Source organism: Mesocricetus auratus, unplaced genomic scaffold (assembly GCF_017639785.1).
Source record: "Mesocricetus auratus isolate SY011 unplaced genomic scaffold, BCM_Maur_2.0 Super-Scaffold_100009, whole genome shotgun sequence".
Classification (NCBI taxonomy): domain Eukaryota; kingdom Metazoa; phylum Chordata; class Mammalia; order Rodentia; family Cricetidae; genus Mesocricetus; species Mesocricetus auratus.
Window position 1 is genome coordinate 33,533,879 of NW_024429193.1, and position 20,764 is coordinate 33,554,642.

The window sequence follows — 20,764 nt, forward strand, 5'->3', positions numbered from 1 at the left end:
TTGCACAGAAGCTCCATGGTATCCACCAAACCAAACTTGGGCTCCATGTGAAAAGGGAAAAAGATGGTCAGATTCAGATAGCATCTGTTCTGGGGGCCAATAGTAGGACTCGGTGCTGGCTCCAGGAAGGCTCAGTGCCCTGACATTTTCAACTGTCCAGGTTGAAGTGATATGTTTCTGCAAGCCTGTATCTCAACCCCGTCTTCAACTTGCAAAGAAGGGAAAGACTTCTTTGTGCTGTATTTGGTCACCCAATTCTGGCACGTTTCAATACTTTCTGAAATGTCCATATCCATAGCCCTGAAAGAGGCCAGCTGAGAGGCAACGGAGAAGGGGTATCATTTCTTTCTGATCCAGAGAAATCTTCTCACTGTCCATCTTCATTTAAGATATTTCCTCTAACATTGTTACTCCTACCGAAACAAATAAGTTTATATAGATATGTAATAGTAATACATACGCATAAGGGAAAACACATCATCATGTGCACAATGGTCATCATCTGCAATGGGATAAAGTTTGCACTCATGACATTTGAAAACTAAAATCCCTCTTTACAAATTATTTTAATAACTTTATATATAATATCACCAAACTGGAGGCAACCACCAATCCTTTAATAGTGAAATTATTACATATATATGCTCTCACAAACTTTCCTTCCACTATTACATTTTACTGTGATGTGTCATTATCAAAACTCCCCTAATTAGAGGGAGTCATTACAACAGGAATCAACAAAAGATATTCTAGTATGTCTGATTATGAGAATGAACTAGAATTTGAGAATTCATTTGAATCGCTATAAATATTGGGAGAGTCTGTTAGTCCTTATAACTATAGTGAACCTTAAAGTTTGTCAAATAATATTATTCTCAAGTTGAAAATTTAAATGAAAATGAAATAAATGTTGCACTTTCTCAGTTACAACATGAGGCTTAGCATCATGACATCACTTTGATGTGTTGCCGTGACTACAGCAGAACCTCACACTTGAGCAGTTGGACTGCCAACTGCTGTAGCCATCGTTTGGTCCCAAGGCAGAAACAGAGAGTTTCAAGTCTGCTGAAAAGCAATCCATTGGGGTATTCTTTGTGAAGGTATTCTTTTACTACTTGTTTTTCAGTCTCTAGAGAAATTGGTCGTTTTAGGAAGTACTTTTTATTTAAATTAGATACAAGCTTGGTACATGTCAATTCCAGTTCCCTTTTTCCCCTTCCTACCCTACCCCACACTGACCTCCTATACTATCCCCTTTCTGCTACCCAGGGAGAGTGAGGCCTTCCATGGAGGGTCTTCAAAATCTGTCACATCATTTGGGGCAAGGCATAGACCCTCTCCTGTGTGTCTAAGCTAAGAGTGTATTCCTCTATGTGGAGTGGGCTCCCAAAGGTCATTCATACACTAGAGATAAATACTGATCCACTACCAGAGGCCCCATAGTTTAACCAGACCTCCAAACTGACATCCATGTATAGGGAGGTCTGGGGCAGTCCGCTGCTCGTTTCCCAGTTATCAGTTTGGGGTCCATGAGCTCCCCCTTGTTCAGGTCAGTTGTCTCTGTGGATTTCTCCAGCCTGGTCTTGACCCCTTTGCTCATCAACTGGATTCCAGAGATCAGCTCAGTGTTTAGCTGTGGGTGTCTGCTTCTGCTTCCATCAGCTACTGGATGAAGGTTCTAGGATGGCACATAAGGTAGTCATCAATCTCCCTACTGGAGAAGGGCATTTAAGGTAACCTCTCCACTATTGCTTAGATTGTCATTTGGGGCCAACCTTGTAGATCTCTGCACATTTCTCTAGTGCCAGATTTCTCTCTATATCTATAATGGCTCTCTCTGTCATGGTATCTCTTTTCTTGCTCTCCTCTGTTCTTCCCCTGACTCAATTTTCTTGCTCTCTCATGCCATCTCCTCTCCCTCCTCTTCTCCCTTCTCTTTCTCCTAACTCCCTCCCCCCTTCTCCCATGCTCCCAATTAGCTGAGGAGATCTTCTCCCTTTCCCCTTCTCTGGGGGACCATATATGTCTCTTAGGGTCCTTCTTGTTTTATCTTCTAAAATCTATACATGAGTGAGTACATACCATGTTTGTCTTTTTATGACTGGGTTACCTTACTTGGGATGTTTTCTTGTAGTTCAATCCGTTTGTCTGTGAATTTCAAGATTCTACTTTTTTTTCTGCTTAGTAGTACTCCTTTATGAAAATGTACCACCTTTTCTCCATTCATTCTTCAGTTGAGGGACATCTAGGTTGCTTTCTGGAGGTGTTTTTATTTGTTTCCTCCATATCATATGAACTAATTATTTATATCAACACTAACCTAATGAAATGAAAGTATTGTTAATCATGTTTAGTGTTGTTCCCCTCAAGACAGCAGGCTATATATGATCAGGAAACACATGCTCAAGACTATATGGCAGAGCATATCTAGGGAAATATCTAAGTTATGAGAATAGTTTTATGTTCTCATTGAAAAGAGGTCAGACTTAAAGAAAATATATTAAGAATTATTTTGTTTTCAGCAACATTTAGATATTTCTTAACATTTATTTCCAAAACTTAATATAGTTTTATCTGAGATATATTTGAAATACCAGTGATACTCACTTATCTCTGTTGTCATATTACGTGAAACCAAATTAGAACTCTATCAATGTTTTACATGTGTGTAATAAACTACTGCCTCATGTCCCTCTTTTAACTTTTAGTTTCACTGGTTATGCATTACTTATTGATAAAAACTATTGCATCTATCAACATCTCCTTTGAAATTTAAAGTATGTGATTGTGCAGAGTAAACATTTGCTCATGTTAATATTAATTTTAAAAATACAAATTGGAAAAGAATTGTCAGAAATTTTTTAAACCTATTTAAGATAGTATACAAAGTAATGGATTTCATAATAGTATTTTTGATTCACAGAACTTATTTTATTTCATTGTTATCCAACCCCATACAACATACCTGACAATTTAAACCAGAATTCATTCAAAGGCAGTCTTTATGTAGAAATTTAAATTTGGTAGAGTGTTGTCACTTTTATTAAATTAAATATCCCCAGATCAATAAAAAAATACAGCTTGAAGATGTCATACTCTACTGTGTCATTATCATCAAATTTGGTCATTTAAAGATACAGGAAGGGCCGGGCGTTGGTGGCGCACGCCTTTAATCCCAGCACTCGGGAGGCAGAGGCAGGCGGATCTCTGTGAGTTCGAGACCAGCCTGGACTACCAAGCGAGTTCCAGGACAGCCTCCAAAGCCACAGAGAAACCCTGTCTCGAAAAACCAAAAAAATAAAAAAATAAAGATACAGGAAGATTCCAAGTAGTGGGTTTTATTGTTGTACTTTGATACACAGGTCTCAATTTAATTTACTTTTATTCACTCCCATCCAATATACACATACATATTCTCTTTCTCCCTCCCCTGTCTTCTCCCTCCTCTCTCAACACACACACACACACACACACACACACACACACACACACACAAACTCACAAGAACACAATAGTGGAGACCTGTTGCAGCAATTAGGGCTATGTTTTAATTACATGATGCACTTTAAATTTAGTATAAAATTGTGTGCTATCAATTGACCACTGATATCTGTTCTGTTAGTGTGTGATCTATTCCTGGGAAAGCCTTTTTTACTGAGATGGAAACCATCAATGAGAAAGCCACACCATCGGAAGGAAGATATCAAGCCCTGCCACTCCAAGTTCCTGTGGAGCTGAGAAAAGGCTGGAAAAAGAAGCAACGCCATCTCTTCCTGTTCAGTGATGTTCTGATAGTGTCTAACAACGTGTAAGTACTTATGCAGTCATTCTCTCACTAGGGAAGATTGTCTGTACAACAGTGCCGACTGTTCAAAAACACAAAGGTTTCTTACTCTTTTGTTTTGGTAATTTGTCCCCACTTACTAAAAAAATAGTGAAATGTGTCTTCTGCTGTCCACTCCTGAAAAGAACACAATCAAGAAAGAAGAAAGAGAACCAGACATGATGAAACATGCCAGGCTGCCTGATCAAGAAATATTACAGGTTTTAGGAACTTATTACCTGCAAACTTAAGCATCTTTAAACATGACAGAGAGGGATCCTCTTTATGTATGTATCTGAATATAAATGTACCTTGTATGGACATAAATGTAGCATGCTGCTCTGCTGGTAACAAAATCATGAAATCTGTCCTTTTTCTCTCAAAGAACAAATCCCGTATAAAATATGACAGCTCTGGGAAGGAAAGAGAGACCAGTAGAGAGAAGAAGAATTATTCCACAGAGTTCTTGCCAGGAGAAGCTGTAAGAGGGAATGACAGAAGTAGGACCCAACTGTGCTTTGCTATTGCGCTGATTGCGCTGCCTCAGTTACAGTCCAGACTCTATTGCTTTTAGCCTATTAACCATTTTGAGAGCCGCTCAAGTACAGTATTGGTTTAGGACATATTAGTTAATGCAATTATTAGAGGAATATTGAAAACAATGGCCCTAGAATATTTGAGTTGTTTCTTAATATGTTGACTGTTGCTCAGGAGTAGTTTAGGACAGGAAATCTGCTTCTTGTATTTATGCAACTTTACTTTTCATTTTTAAAAATACATAGTACAATAATATTAATCCCTCTAAAGAAATAAAATACCAGACAATCTCTGAATTTTGAGGGTGGTGGAAAAGGTATAGTTAGTTTGAATGTGATACAAGCTTCCCTTGGAACAAGCTTTATTGAGACCCTTCTGTCATGGAATAAGCTGTGCTTAGATATTAGAGACAGATGAATCCTCCTTGGTCTGTGGAAGGAAGGACTTGGTTTCACCAAGAACTATTCAAACCATGTTGAAAAGCAAACTAACAAAGTTGTTTGATTCCCTTCCTAGGCATAAGAAGAAGTTTAAGGTAAAATATGTCATCCCACTCAGTTACCTGTGGATAGGTGACTATGTGGACAGCAGTGCTGGTGGCAAGTCCATCGTCCTGTTTTGGCCCATGAAAAATTTCGTGGTCACCTTTCGGTAAGACCTCCAGCTTGGATATGCATTTACAAGCTGCAGACTATGGAAATCCAGGGTCAACTTCATACTATCTAGCACACAAGGAAAATACAGATTTCTCAGAAGTTTAGAAAAAATAAGAATCCATTTTAATTTGACTGCACATAGTAGTTGACTTATTTTCCTGTCATGTGCTAATGCTTGTTTATCCTGGACTTTCTACCATGCAGGTTTCTGTATCTTAATGTGTACAAATGGATCAACAATGGCACCGACTAAAAGATGTTCCTTATATTTTGATCAGTGGGTTTACAATACAGTCCCATAAGCCACTTGGTGTGGAAGTGTGGGATGTATGGGTCCTGTAAAAGTTGTTTACAGTTGTGTAAACAGTTGACACACTCTCTACAATCAATTCTCTATGATTATCTAGTATTACCTAAGCTTTAAAGCTACATGAATTTATTTTTTCCAGTGGTATTAGGTAGTCTAATGTAGTTTGACAAATTGATGTTTATTCCCAAATGGATTTTCTAAAGAATAGTGTTGAATTATGCAAATAATCATATCACTGAATGCTCAGACTCTTGCACATCTGTATAGCAGCTTATCAGGTTTGGTGTCTATAGTAAACACATGAGGCCTGGTGTCAACAGACAGTATCAGAGCTGGTTTGTGCTATGCAGGTGAGATTTCCCACATGCCTTCTTTGGTGACAGGATGAAAAGGACTCTAGCTGCAGATGCTGAGCAGATCTATTGGATGCAAAAAGACTTTGTGGCTACTCCTGACCCTGTGTTCAAGCACACACCAACATTCCTTCTTGTTTTCTACATAAAGAGTTCATGTTAATGTCTCTCCTCTTTCCCCCTCCAATACCTCCAGCATCATCACAGAGCTGAATTAGTGAGCATAGAAACATCTGAGGTTAGATGATTTTCTAGAATTTTGCAGATCACAAAGGGATCCACTTCCACAGTTCATGGCTGTGTTGATCTCTTCATATTTTTGTAATATATTGGTTGATTAATTGGAGATTAATAATTATTTGTGTTTGTCATAGGCTACATGTGAGAGGAAGTAATCTTAGTGAAGGATGCGTGAAATGCTTCTTATGAACATTTCCATGAAACATTTTATGAGGGAGGTAAAATGTGGAGTTATTCTTTCAAAATTTAGAATAGTTAACGTTCAATTAAATATGTTCTAGGCATTTTCAGCTATGCATATCACCAGATGTCTTTGAGGTTTAAGCTATATCACTTTTGTAACTTGGTGTTATTAGATGTGCTGTCCATGTACATATGCAAGTTGGAGCCATTGGCATTGTCAACACTTCTAATATAGCAGGTTTCAAACAGAGTAGAGGTGGGAAATACAGGAAGAGCTAATCTAATGGTAGAAACAAGAATTGTGCTAGTCCTTGGGGAAGGGGCTCTCCATAGTACCACAGGCAGTTGTAAAGGATTTCCACATGCCTCTCCAGCCCCAATCATGGAAGTAGAACCATGGGAAAAGAGAGATGAAAGGTCTGTGAATGGATGTTCTTAGAAGCATGAATAATTATTTTCAGAAAGTGGAAACATCTCCAATACTGAAATCATGACTGTACAAATGAAACCTGCCCCAGGGGTGTGAACAAGGAAAATAAAGAAAATAATGAATGGAGTTAAGCTTTGCTTTTTGAATAAGAAAAACATGCTTCAACAAAACCATATTGATGATTACATGATAGCATGAATATAACCAATGCCACTGATGAAAACACTTATACTGTATGCAATTTAATAAAATTTTAAAATGTTAGTGAGTAGTACATCCATTTCTTAGGCATTTAAATTAATGTTTTAATATTTAAATTGAAATATTTAACATTTCGATTCTGTAACTTGTGTGAAAAAATAAATCATGGATCTCTTTCTCACTGGTCTCCCTTAGAGCAAAGAGTGCTCTATTCAAATGTCAATTGCTTTACATGTGATTTAATGTAAATAATGGCATCATTCTATGTAAACCCAACTTCAGTATTCAGACACTGTGAGCACTAATTACCTCTTTATGCATATGAAAATAAAACTGAGATCTAATTTTGTCCCAGCCAAGATCACACTGCTCCTGTCACATAACTACAGTGGAGTCTTTAAATTCCCAGCCAACCTCCACTCTAGTGAACTTCCAGTTTTGTAAGGTAACCAGTGAAAGAACAGGTCAATTACAACCCATTTATGCAAAGGACGCTACTTAGACTTATCGATTGGTAACAACTGGCATGTAATATTTTTGTGAGGAATAATCTCAAAACTCTTAGCCTAAAGGTTGCCTACAATCTAATTTTTTTCTCATGTTTTACCTTACAGTTCCCGTGAACAGAAAGATCAATGGCACTTTTTCATCCAAAGGTATTTTTGAGTGCTCATACGTTAATTCCTTGGTGGTAAAAAGAATGGTAGACTCTACAATCTAGTTACCCCCAGAGTGACAGCCCTTGATATAATTATCTGTCACCCTATCTTGCTGATCAGATGTTCTCTTACTACTGCCACATGTTTTCTAGTTAAAATGCATATTGTTCACTTTCTAGGAGGTTCTAGTTTCCATGATCATCCTTTCCTCTTCTCCAGCCTACACATTGGAGTAAACAGTTCTCTCCACACACACAACAAATTCTCCTCAATAGAGGTTACTCTACCATGCACACTCACAGTACCTGATGCTTCCTACCCTAGAAATTAAGGTTTTCGTCCTTTCTATGAAGGCCAAACTGTTGGTGTCAAGATTTGATTCCTAGACTCACATCTTACAGAAACCTGCTCTCTTCCAAGCCACGTCTTTTTGATGAAATACTTTCATGTATTTCTCAATTCACATTTCAGAACTGAGTTCACATTTGTATGCACAAGACACTGGATGAAAACATTAACAATGATTCACTTGAAAATAAGCTATAGATATTTCACTTTACTGTACTGTGTGTTTCTGCTCCTTTTGAGCAGATACATTAATGAAGCCAAGGAGATTGCTGAGAGAAAGTGTATTGCACTGCAGATAAACACCAAGGATATCCCAGACTCAACCAGTGCATGTGCATGTAAGACCAAGACAGATATTTTGAAGTTCCTGAAGGGGAGGGGCAAGATGGGCAGGATGCATAAGAAAGGGAAAATGAACAGGGATAAGGTAGGGGAAAAGTCAAAAGAAGAGGAAGAGGGAGAAGAGAGAGATTGAGATTTGAGAGAGCATTGTGTGGAAAATGTGTATGTGTTTGTCATGCATGCAATCTGCCTTTCTGCATGTGAAAAGTAATTAAGTTGAGTTAACTATAGCTCCTAAACTTAAAATAAATAGCTTGTAGCAGGTGATTATGAATGTTACATAATTTCATTTAGCAAAGAAAATTTTCTTGCTAAGTTTATTTTGTTTATTCAAACAATTATAAGTATACAGAGAAGTATAAGATAGCTAGAAGAATACCACATAATGTTCTTACATATTCACCTATTTGATGGCATTTCCCCCTTTTACCTTGCCCTCTGCTCTTTGTTTCTCTTTAACTCTATGCTTTTATAGATCAGCTACATGACTATCTCCTTGAAAATTTCCTAAGCATAAGGATATATTTTTATATAACTACTGCTTATTAATCACCTTTATAAATTTAACATTGGTGTGTGTGTGTGTGTGTGTATTTATTGTGTGATGTGTGTGTATTTATGTGTGTATTTATGTGTGTGATGTGTGTGTGTGATTGTGAGTGCATGGTGTTGAAGAAAAAACTTCATACACTCCAGACAATTGTCCTAACACTGAATTATGCTCCAACACATTAAAGTCTATTCTTCTAATTCTTATCCCATGTTGGCCTCTTTCTACTACTACCTTCACTGGCAGTCTGCCATTCCATTTAGCTATTATGTCAGATTCCGAATGTTGATAGCCTTTTTTCTTGCTAGCAGAATACCAGGATCAAATTGAGCAGAGACTATCACTGCTTCAATCCAGGTGTTTCACACATTTTAAAATGCCTTTGGGTATAAAACATATGCTTAACTTTTGATATTGCCCTGCTTCACGGAGATGTTAATACTATGATACTTCAGTTTTATCTCATCATTTTGTCTTGCACAACAACTTGAGGCTGCACCAAATCATACTGAAGAAAGTATATAAGTAGTATAGTCCATAGGTAGTATAGAAGATATTTTCAGACAAATACCATAGGCCATGAAAATGTTCTCCCCTGTTTGGCTTTACCAGATCTGTTTCCAGTGGGAACAAAGACAGACACTGCTTGCTTGGTTTCATCGGAGTCACATACTTTTTGTGCAGCATTGTTCAAAAAAAGTCAATTTGACATCTTGAAAAGAAGATTTACTTTATATATTTTCTTAAAAGCAACATTCATAATTTGTAATTTTTATCCTAGAATCTTTTCCTTTTATATTTTGTCCTAAAATAATTTCCGTAAAATTTTGTGTGCCACAGGTGATTGGTAACTGCTAATTCTTCAACTTTGTGTTCATGTGAAATGAGTTTATTTTCCTTTATTCCTGAGACAGTGAGATATTTTCAATGAGCAAAAAGCATTGTTCTAAGATTTTCATTCATTGTTAGGATACACATACCATTGTGTTTCTCTTTTCCCATGAGTGAGAAACCGTGAGTCTCAATAAATGATAACTTTTTATTTTCTTTGATCAGTCTCCATTATTTTCTTTTTGTATTTTGGCTATCACAATTTTGGCAAGTCTTTGAAATGCTTCCACATTCCAGTGCACTTAACATAAATATGTAATGTTTTGTCCTTGAGCAAATTTAGGACAATTTTAGCTTTTTAAATCACAGTCATTTCTTCTTGATTTTCTTTCTCTTAATACATTTTTTAGTATTCTTCATAGGTCATTAACACCATTAATTTTTTCTATATATAGATGGTAATTACTTATAATGTCATTATTTTTGTTTCTTATTTGGTAATTTAAAGTAATTATACAATGAATTTTGATTATATCCTCCCAAAACTCCCTATACACTTCCCCTAAATACCCCCAAATGAACTTGATTACTTTCTTTCTGTTCTCCTAATATCTTCTCCTCTCTCTCTCTTTCTCTCTCTCTCTCTCTCTCTCTCTCTCTCTCTCTCTCTTTCTCTGCAATTTGTCCAATAAGTGAGATATAATCTATTGGTTGAGCATTTTTACTTAATCTTGTAACTTCTATAGCTAATGATAAGGGTATTATACTCAGGGTCACAAAAACCAGAAGATAGTATTTCACAAAATAAATAAAATGGCTCTATATCCATACAAGAGCATGATAGACATAGTTTTAATAAAAAGTAAAGAGCATTGTCTTGGAATGTGGTATGTTTCAAGAAACAATACATGGCACTCCACACAGGTAACAGATAGAGAAGCCATTTAAATGATTTACTTTCACTGTACCCTCTCTCTATTACCATCTCAATTTTGCTATTTATTTAATGCTTGTTTTAGTTTTAAACCTTAAATTTTTGTACTTTTTCTATGTATATCCTGGTCTAGGCCCATTTTTGTTTATTTTGAGCATATTTCCTTTCTAATATTGAGTGTAAACTTAATATCTGATTATTAGGATAATTTGAATGTGCATGCTTATCATGAGGTTGACCTTAAAGCTTTAGAATCACTTTCATTTACCTGTTTCACTATAGGCCAATTAATACTTTAGCTCATATGACTGTAATTGTAGCTCCATTTCATTTTTCTCTAATATGTTCATAAGAATTTTGTTAGACTTTTTTTTGTTTTTCAAAGTGCCCTATATCTTGAAACTTTCTTTTGTTGACAAGAATGCAATTACAAAGAAAGGCAAAAATCCTTGCGATGATTATTTGGATCTTCATGTGTTCTAAATGCCATAAAAACACATTATCATTCAACCATGAGAGTTATAAAATCCTCAGTATATACCTTTTTGTTTGCTGTAAAGAATATATTCTTTTACTTTAAATTATAGGAGAGATTTTAGACATTTATAAAAGCTCACCTTCCTTTCTCTTCCCTCCCCTCTTATGCTCTGTGTGTGCATGCAGTGTGTGTGCATGAATGTGCACACATGTGTATATCTGTATACACATCTGTGCTGTGGTGTCTATATCCATACAAGAGCATGATAGACATAGTTTTAATAAACAGTAAAGAGCATTGTCTTGGAATGTGGTATGTTTCAAGAAACAATACATGGCACTCCACACAGGTAACAGATAGAGAACGACAAAAAGAGACTGACAGAAAGATGGAGAAAAAGGCAGGGAGAAAAGGGAGAGAAAGACAGACAGAGATAGAAATCAGGATGTACCAGCATATCCTAACCTAGACTTCCCCCTTTTCTCCTTAAAAAAACACTCATACAGAGACATCTGCTGCTGTCTTTGCCTGATCCAGAGGAAGAACCCCATTTGTCCCCTCCAGAGTAAATAAAATTTCCTTTGTGCTGAGAATTTGATGTCTCACTGTGTTCTGTGTCAACTACGGGGCCCTTTTATTTGGTGCTATATCTCAGACCATGACTGGGATTGATCTCCCTGACCCCGAACCAATTTTTTTTGTGCCTTCTGAACCGTCCAGTGCCTGCTCCCTTTATCCAACAGGAGGTAATTGGTGGTTTTCCATTTCCTAGCCATCCTAAACATTCCCCCACAACATTAGATGATGACAGTCAAGTGTCCGGCTTCCCCATCCTGTCTTGTGGATTGGGAGGAATACGCCTCACCACAGGCTTTAGAGAGCATTTCAGACTCCCTTGGTTGGCTGGCAGGCACATTCCATTCAGTTTGGCTTGGTTGACAGGTTTCCTTTTGTTTTCAGACAATGTTCAGCTGGAATCCAGTGTCCATTCCTAAATGTCCAAAAATTCTATCAAGTGGTCCATGGCTTTCTCCTGTGACTATTGTGTCCCCCACTTGGTGGTGGCCTTGGGTAATGACCCCTCCTCTCAGAGGCCCACCAGCTGAACAACTTACTGACAGAACTCCCTGCTACAGTTCCTCACTGTGCTGGGAGCTACAAAGCTCACTGCTGCTACAACTGTTTTCACTCCCTCCCACCCTAAATCTAATCTTTACTTTGTACTTTTTATCCAATGGATGAACACCCTCCCTATAGCCACTCTCTCCTGTTCTCACCCATCTTACCTCCAGTTCATTCTCTCTCACTACCTTCCTCCCTGTCTCATGGCCCAGGTCAGGTCCATGTTCACTCTTTACCCTTCCAGATGTCTCTGCCTCTGACAGTGTTCTCTCCCTCTTCATTTATACCCAATCCACCTAGAGCCTGTCCACTCCGCATGGCGCAACCTGGTATGGAGAGCTCAATGCTCAGGTTTGGCTCACAGCAGTCTTCAACAATGGTCACTACAGAAGCTAATGGTCCCCAAACCTCTTATACCTTGCTTTATTCTTCACATCCAACAGCTTCTCATCTCCATTTTCAACTCTTAAAAATCTTTTCACTACAGAGATGGAGGAGTGATGAGCAAAGAGGTCAAGACCGGGCTGGTTAAACCCACAAAGACAGCTGACCAGACAAGGGGTAGCTCTTGAACCCCAAGTTGATGGCTGAGAGGCCAACAGGGGACTGATCTAGACTCCATGAATGTAGTGTCAGTGAGGAGGCCTCATAAATCTCTGGGGCCTTGGGTAGTAGATCAGTGTTTATCATGACGTATAAATGAACTTTGGGAGCCCATTCCAAATAGAGGGATGCTCTCTCAGCCTGGACACATGGGGAAGGGCCTAGGTCCTGCCCTGAATGAAATGACAGACTCTGGAGATCCTCCTGGGGAATGATATGGGGATTGGGTGGGGGGCTGGAGGGGTGCTGGTGGAGGGACAAGGGAGGAGGGGTGGGAGAGGGAGCTGCGATTGACATGTGAAGCATTCATGATTCTAATTTAAATGAAAACATTGAAAAAATCTTCTCACAATTAACTTATAAAGCATTACATAAGCCATTTAGTGATAAGCTTTATTTAGCTTTCTGTATGTGTTTTCAATGTTAAGCTTAAAATCAGGTATACTTACTATATAGATGGTCATCAAACAGTTCAGAGATCTACTGGATCTGACATTTAAAATGTAGATTCACAGTATAGAGACAAATGCCTATTCCTGGAAGGGACCCTGTGTCACTAAGGCCTATAGATGAGGCACAACAACTTCATCTCAATTGTGATAATGCTAACTATTGGGCAAACTGCCTTATGTCATTCCTGCTACCAGGGCTCTGCTCAAACTATGTACATTTTGTCATTAATTGTCCCACACTGCCTAGTCAAAGTAAGGTCATTTTGTCCAAGTTCCTCTACAGGGAAAATCTCTACAAACTGGGACTGACAGCCAAAGGAAAAAACTATTCTGTGTGGCAACTAAAGATTAAATATTGTCCTATATACATCTGAACACCTACCACCACTGCCCAGCCATCCAGACCATGAAATCTTAGAGCAACCATCTGGGTAATGGGAGTGTCTCTGTCATTTTAACTGGTACAGAGACACAGAGACAACTTAGATAATACCTCCTACCATAATTAATCCTTCTTGGGTCTCTCATGATCTTAACTGATGGTACTAAACACACACTGATGACTCTCTGGAGCCTCAGCAGTTTCTTCTTGTGTCATGTCACCTCATCTTGTTTCTCCTAGATACCAGTGCCACTTTTAAATTCACTTTTAAAGGGTCCCTTTCCCCTTCTCCTTCATCCCTAGTAAGAGTACATGGCCAGTTTAGACTCCTCCACACCCCTCTCTTAACTTGTTGCTTCAAAGGCTTTTCCTTTTCTTTCTCTTCATTTCCACATGCCTATTCCTTTACTATAGAGAGATATACGTTCCAAAGTTGGCATGAAGTTTGCCTTCTACTCCAGTAACCTCACCCACCATTCCTCTGCTTACCTTCTCCTGCTTTCTTCAGCCTCCATTTGTACACCCTCACTTTCCAAACGCCCTTAAACCCTCATGTCCTCTGCCCTCTTCCTTAGTCGGTTTCACTGGATGTGATACCACATCTTCCCTTGCTGCACATCAGAAACACCTTTCTACTGCACTTAGAGACTCTTTGACTCCGTCTCTAAACCCCATATCCCCAACATTATCCAGCCTCAGAGGCCTCAGACTCATCATTCAAAGCACTGTAAGTGCTTTCTATTCTCCACCTGTTCATCCTACAATGCCCCCTGCAACACAGGATGTCCTTCACTACCTACATCCCACATTTCACCCAAATGCCAAATCACTTGTGTCCTTTCTCCAAACCTACCTGACTCCCACCCAGCCAGAGAATTCTACCTCACTCCTACTCCTTCCAGTTTCTCAACTCAGGACTAAATGAAATTTGTACTTCCTCTTGAACCCCTTCATCTTCTTGCCTTCTCTCTCACTGGCCACACCTTCAATCCCTTTAGACTAATGCAAGAAACAGAAAGACTGACGGACACTTGCCCAACACACAATGACTCAATATAAAACAAAACGGTGGGAATGAAGAGCTCTCTAAGAGGCCCAAGAATTACAAACATGGCACAAGCAGGTCTTGCCCTCCTCACTTCCCTTTCCCTTGCTAAGCCATTAGATTACATTCCTAAAACTAACCACCAAGCCATCAAGCCATCAAGTCCATTCCTTTGTTTGACCACTTCCTTATGCCTAACTAATTCCTAAGCCTGATCACCAAGGTCCAGCAATCAAAATTCATTATTTGGCTACACTGACTAACATGTCCAATCAGGACTTACCAACTCATCTCAACACAGATCTCCTCTTTGTCTCCTTAAAAACCACTCCTACAGAGATACATGCTGTTTTCTTTGTCCATTCCAGAGGTGCCTTCTCAATTATCCCCTCAAGGGTAAATAAAATCTCATTTGTGCTGAGAATTTGGTGTCTGGATGTGTTCTTGGCTCACCCAAGTGCCCCTTCAGAGAGAAGGGATTAAATTGTAAGGTGATATGTCATACAAGCAATGAAAGGAAATGTTTTATGAAGTCCTTTGCTGTGGATTTGCTTCAATACTGAAAAGGATAAGGAGGGGGGCTCTTCCTGGCCTTTTTTCCCCTTCAGGTACTGTCTCCAAGAGGCTATATTCCTAATTGCAGATACATCTGATAGTTCAGAAATCAGGTGCATAATAAACATTTTTCGCATATACAACAATTTTTCTATGACAATAGTAACTCTGTGGTATCATAATTTGATCAATGCCTTTCAAGGTATTTTCTGCGCATTTTCTTCCTAGTTCTATGAGGTAGAGCCTAAGTGTGAGATGTATTCGTAAGTTAAACCTGTGGATACTGTGTTCATTCTTGGCACAGACAGAGGTGGTATTTCCATTGCTAGAATTGAATCTAACTTCCTAGACACATCATCTCAATGGATTTATGCATTACGATTTTAATATTCATGAAGTCTGATACTTAGAAAATCTCTTTCCACAATGGGTTTTACTATTAAAGTCTTTGGAGTCAGTGCTAAGTATGCTGAATTTTTCTAGAGCTGCACATGTGCTGTGCAACTAAATAAATCCACAATGTGATGAAAGTACAGCTGAGGGTAAGAAAAGGTCTCAGAACTCTCTCTTATCCACCACTCTCCTATTTGTAAAGCTAGCTCACAGTGCTGAGCTCTAGCTCATATGGCTTCCCAATCTCTCACTTTCTTCTGCAAGCTGTTACCTGTTATCCTTTTAATGCAGCAGATATTTTAATTTGTAGATAAATTTGTTATGAAAGTCTTACCAGGATAACTTTCAATAAAGCTCAAAAACCATGATTGTTGTCACCCACAGCTCTACAGACATTGGGACCTGGTAGAATGGAGCCAATAAATGAGGTGGATTAGAGTTTCATGGCAGTGGCCAACTTTATTCAGAACTCAGGTAATTTATATTCTGAGGATTTAAAAAGGTCACATAAGTCCTCATGAGTTCAATCTATATACCCACAAGGACAAGACACATAGGGCAAAATCACATTTTTCTATAGAGGCATAAAAATTTACTTGAATAAAAACAGTAACCAATACTGAATAATCTGAATTGAGCTCACTCTATCTTCTACACCTAGCAGAAGTCAGAAAACACATTCCAAGAACAATGCCCTGTTTTGAAGAAACTGGGGTCTCAAGACTGCTGTCTTATTTCCCTGAAGTGTTCTCACAAGCACTCAGAACCCTCCTCGCATGACTCCATCCCTGGACCCTGTTCCCACTGGTGTCATCACTACCTGAAAAGAAGCTTAGCTTGTATAGGAGGAGTGATAATTATCTAATAACTAATTGTGTGATAGTATGCTTTATTTTATAACCATTTTTCTGTATTTCTTGCCTCTGTATGTAAAGCAACAAACTTGGAAATAGTAACCAATATTATCAAAACTGGGGAAGAAGCATTGGACTGAAACAAACCCTCTGAATGTGGGTGTCAGTTAGGAGGCCGGTGAAGTCTATGCGACCTCTAACAGTGGAACCAGTATTTATCCCTAGTGCACAAATGGACTTCGCGAGCCCATATCCCTATGAAGGAGGAGTACTATCTCAGTTCAGACACATGGAGGAGGGCCTAGGCCTTCCCCTAAATGATGCCTACTCTGTGGGATCCCTGAGCTGCTGCTGCTGCTGCTGCTGGAGGATGGACCCCCAGGCAACAATAATGACTTGGTAATAAGCATACACTGAGTTTATAGGGCCTTTTATCATGTGGCTCTGAGCACTTTGCTGTGTGAACAAACTTGTCAAGCCAAAGCTCATCATTCCACACAGAGTCTGGAAAAGCAGATGTCAGAGATCCCAAAATAACACTTCTCTTGGTTAGGGATGGGGTGTGAATGTGATTACTTTTCCTTTGCTCACTTAGATCATAATGTGGGTGAAGAGATCTAGACTCCAGGACAAAGAAATCAGCCTCAATAATTTAAAAGATGATTTAAATTAAAAGATGATTTAAATCTTGTCAGCCATTAAATAAAACATCATCTGTACTGTTCTTAATTATTTTCATGCTAGGAATATATGAATGGTAAGGACCTGTGAAAGATTATTTCTGATGCTTCATTCTTTTTGCCTCCCAGAGTGATGAACAAGTTTATCAACTGTGGCTCTGCCCTAGCCAGAGAGACACAACAATCTCACTCCAAGAAAAATATCTGGCAAGTCTTTAGAGAAATTCACTGAGTTAAAGGTTTCAACCAGTTATAAATTTAAATAACCATAAAATGAATGTAATATTCATGTAATATTCTTTCATACGTTTAATCCAGTTACCAATTACTTAATGTGGTCCAGTTACATGCTAACAGTTCCTTGTGTAATAATATTTTGTCTTAATGGAGAAATAATATAGCAATTTCCTGTGTTACCTGAAAACAGAATTCCCATGAAGGAAAAAAAGCTATTTTTTTCTGAAGTAAGATAACTAAGTGCACATGTCCTCTACACATTTATATAAAAAAAGACTTTCATATTTTCTTACAAGTAGGTAGCCCCTGATTTTAGAAGGATGGTCTAAAAAACAGCTATGACTCTGAATCCATGTAAAAAAATCATTTCATATCTTTCTAGGAGCAGTGATATACCCACACTGAACACAAGAGGATCACATTCAGGATCATAAACCCTTTCTTGGTTAACCACCTACCATTCTTTATATTATATACTTCTGGAATTTTTCTGAAGTTTATTAAATACAGATATAATAAGAAAGTATTAACCAGAAGAACTCAGGTATGGGTTAACAATCTGAGGTCATCCGTGTGACCAGTGTGCTCAGTGAAGCTGACCTTTGAAAAGCCATGCAAGAGTATAGGCGACATCTCATAGTAACTTCAGGAAAGTGGGGAGGCATGCAGATTAGATAGACAGCATTCACATATTCCACAAAGGTTTCTCACAGAGAAATCTGACAGAAATCTGTGGAACATTAGTGCTTAATTCTACGTTTAAAAGCTGAAGAAAACAGAAACTAAGATTTTTTGTATCTGTATAAAATTCATTTTTTACAGTTTTATTCCTCTGTATATGGTTGCCTACAAAAATCCACCCAGTCATGGTAAGGCATTGTTTAAAGTTTGTTTCTTTCATTTTCAACACAGGACTTTCCTAAGGAGCACAGGCTTATGAGGGACTCTTGCTCCTCCCTGTGATCATCTCCTAAGTGCCAGGAGTATAGATAGGCATGTTACAAAAATATATAACCATTTTCGTTTTTATACAATTGACAGTGTAAACCTCAGTCAGTGATGGAATATGAGGGGAAGGGATAAGCCCGATTCTAAAATGTATGTATTTACAAAATGTTTTACCTTGGTATCATGCTATTCTTATTTTAAAGCTTGTGTTACCTTCATACATCATATTGGTAATAGAAATTCTAAGAACTTGACATATGTGGCAGTTCTCTGAAGGAATTTTGCACTTGTATGGAAACTCTTAAATCACAAGTATGAATCCCGATACCTTGAATTTAACATATTGATTCAATAGAATCCTCTTGAACCTAAATCTGAATGCTAACCGAACTCTTTTCTCTTGTAGTACTGACTCTGTGTCTGGGCCACATGGTAAAACAAAGGAAGAGTTCATTAAAAAGCAGTGATGAGCCAAGCTTTGTTGTGCATGCCTTTAATTCCAGCACTCGGGAGGCAGACGGAGGCAGATCTCTGTGAGTTCGAGGCCAGCCTGGTCTGCAGAGTGAATTCCAGGACAGCCTCCAAACAATACAGAGAAACCCTGTCTCGAAAAAAAAAAAAGCAGTGATGAATCAGAAATGTAGAGAATCAAGATTTCACAATACTTGAAAGCCACACCTGTCACAGCACAAGATCTTTGAGATTTTTTTTGAGAATCAGTAACTTAAAACATTAAAGAAAAGTGGCCAAGCAGTGGTGGCACATGCCTTTAATCACAGCACTGGGGAGGCAGAGGCAAGTGGATCTGGCCAGTCTGGTCTACAGAGCAAGTTCCAGGACAGTCTCCAAAGCAATACAGAGAAACCATGTCTCAGAAAGCCAGAAAGACAGAGAGAGAGGAAGACAGAGAGAGAGAGAGACAGAGAGAGAGAGAGACAGAGACAGAGACAGAGACAGAGAGAAAGACAGAGAGAGAGAGAGAGAGAGAGAGAAACATTGAGATACTAATTTCAATTTTGAAGTTGTGGTTTACCAGCACACAGTCGCTGGTGTGCAAACAGAAGGTTTGGAATCTTCAACACTCTCCTGAATCCCCTGACCATTGTCAAAGCCAGCAGCAGTGGAAGGAAGCAAATAGCATCCACTGTACTGCTTCTGAGACCTCTGGCCTCAGAACTCAATAGGGAAGTAAAATCTCTGTAAATCTTACAGGCACCATGAGTGGGAAAACACTGAGCAGAGCAGGGTTCTGCAGGACTAATAGATTTACGTAAAGAGTAATAACACCCAAAACACATTGATATATTTCCTTTTTATTATAAATCTTCAAAGAGTACTGGATGTTCTACCATAGGAAATGATTTGATATTGGCAGCTAACAATAGTTAGTGTGCCCAGACCCAGTGATTCCAATGTCCCCTTTTGGCCAAGAAGTTTACAGGAAAGCACATAGTTCACAGAAAATTACATCCATACATAAAGCATTAATTAAAAAGCCAACAAAAAAAAACGTTGGTTGATCTGAAGATAGAAATCAGGAAGCTTTAAAACTGTAAAAGGGAAGCACAGAAAACCCCCACTACCAAATGAGCTCTTTCACTTTAAGCAGAGCTACAGGCTATTGCTTGTGTTTATAAAGTTCTCGGCTTACACACACTTTCCTCACCAGAGTCTGACCAGTGAGACTCCTGATGTTTGAGGATGTACAGCCTTCTTTGTTCAAAAGCATAAAGCACGAGGATAAATGCAATACAGCAGGTGGGTGCTCAAGGCTTGTTCACACTCATCACAATTAGCTGCAGTTCATATTCACATTTTCTCCTCATAGGGCAAGAGCATCCATATAACAACCTTAGAAATGCAGCATTCAGGCCTCAAGGATCATGAGTTTACATCTCTTTCCCCTGCCTGCCATCACTCTGTGTGAAACGCCTGGCCACAGACGCACAGGGAAAATTCATCCTGAAGTTCAGAAACCCAGTCAGAGACCAACACCAGAGCAGTGACTACTTGAACTTCCTTCGTTTGGCTTGTCTCAATTTCTGTCTCCATTTTGAACTAAAATAACAAAGCCCTTCTAGCTTGGAAAATGGATATATATGTATACATGCTTACCCAGGTCAGACCAAAGTAAAAGTAAATGGTAAAATTTGATTTAAAGACTCAGCTTGTGTCTAGGATGAAAATGTACTCAACTATATAGATATCTTCCGTGACATAGAGTATGCCAAAGTATTGTTTTCATATAATTGTAGTCATATGTCTAAGTTCACATGACAGTGTAGATCCTCATATGTTCCCCATCAGGAGGGTTCATAGTACATGTATCAGAGCAAGAAATTGCCTAATTATTGCACTTAAAAACTCCTATCATTAAATATTGTGGAAAAGTCATTTAAGTTATTGTATAGAATCTATTCCAGACCTTAGCAGAAATGGCTTTAGGCTTCTACCTGGATCTCTGCCCTCAGTCCTACCTCCAGAAGAAGCTAGCTTGACATTTCTCTTTCAGACCTGAGTCCAGACTACTACAGATATACTCTGTATTCAGTAATCACTGATATTTTTATTTTACAACATAAATCCCTGTTAACTTTTAATGAATTTGCTTTAAGTAC

At 38.5% G+C, this 20,764-nt stretch overlaps 1 protein-coding gene across 1 annotated transcript; it reads left to right on the forward strand.

Annotated features, from left to right (window-relative positions):
• Positions 1 to 979: 979 nt before the first annotated feature.
• Positions 980 to 11,468, forward strand: LOC121142194 (rho GTPase-activating protein 20-like). Its single transcript, XM_040751495.1, has 6 exons — positions 980 to 1,100; positions 3,623 to 3,808; positions 4,877 to 5,011; positions 7,348 to 7,389; positions 7,984 to 8,078; positions 11,382 to 11,468. Coding segments are annotated over exons 2-6 (423 nt in total). The 5' UTR covers positions 980 to 1,100; positions 3,623 to 3,659; the 3' UTR covers positions 11,384 to 11,468.
• The last annotated feature ends 9,296 nt before the right edge of the window (positions 11,469 to 20,764 follow it).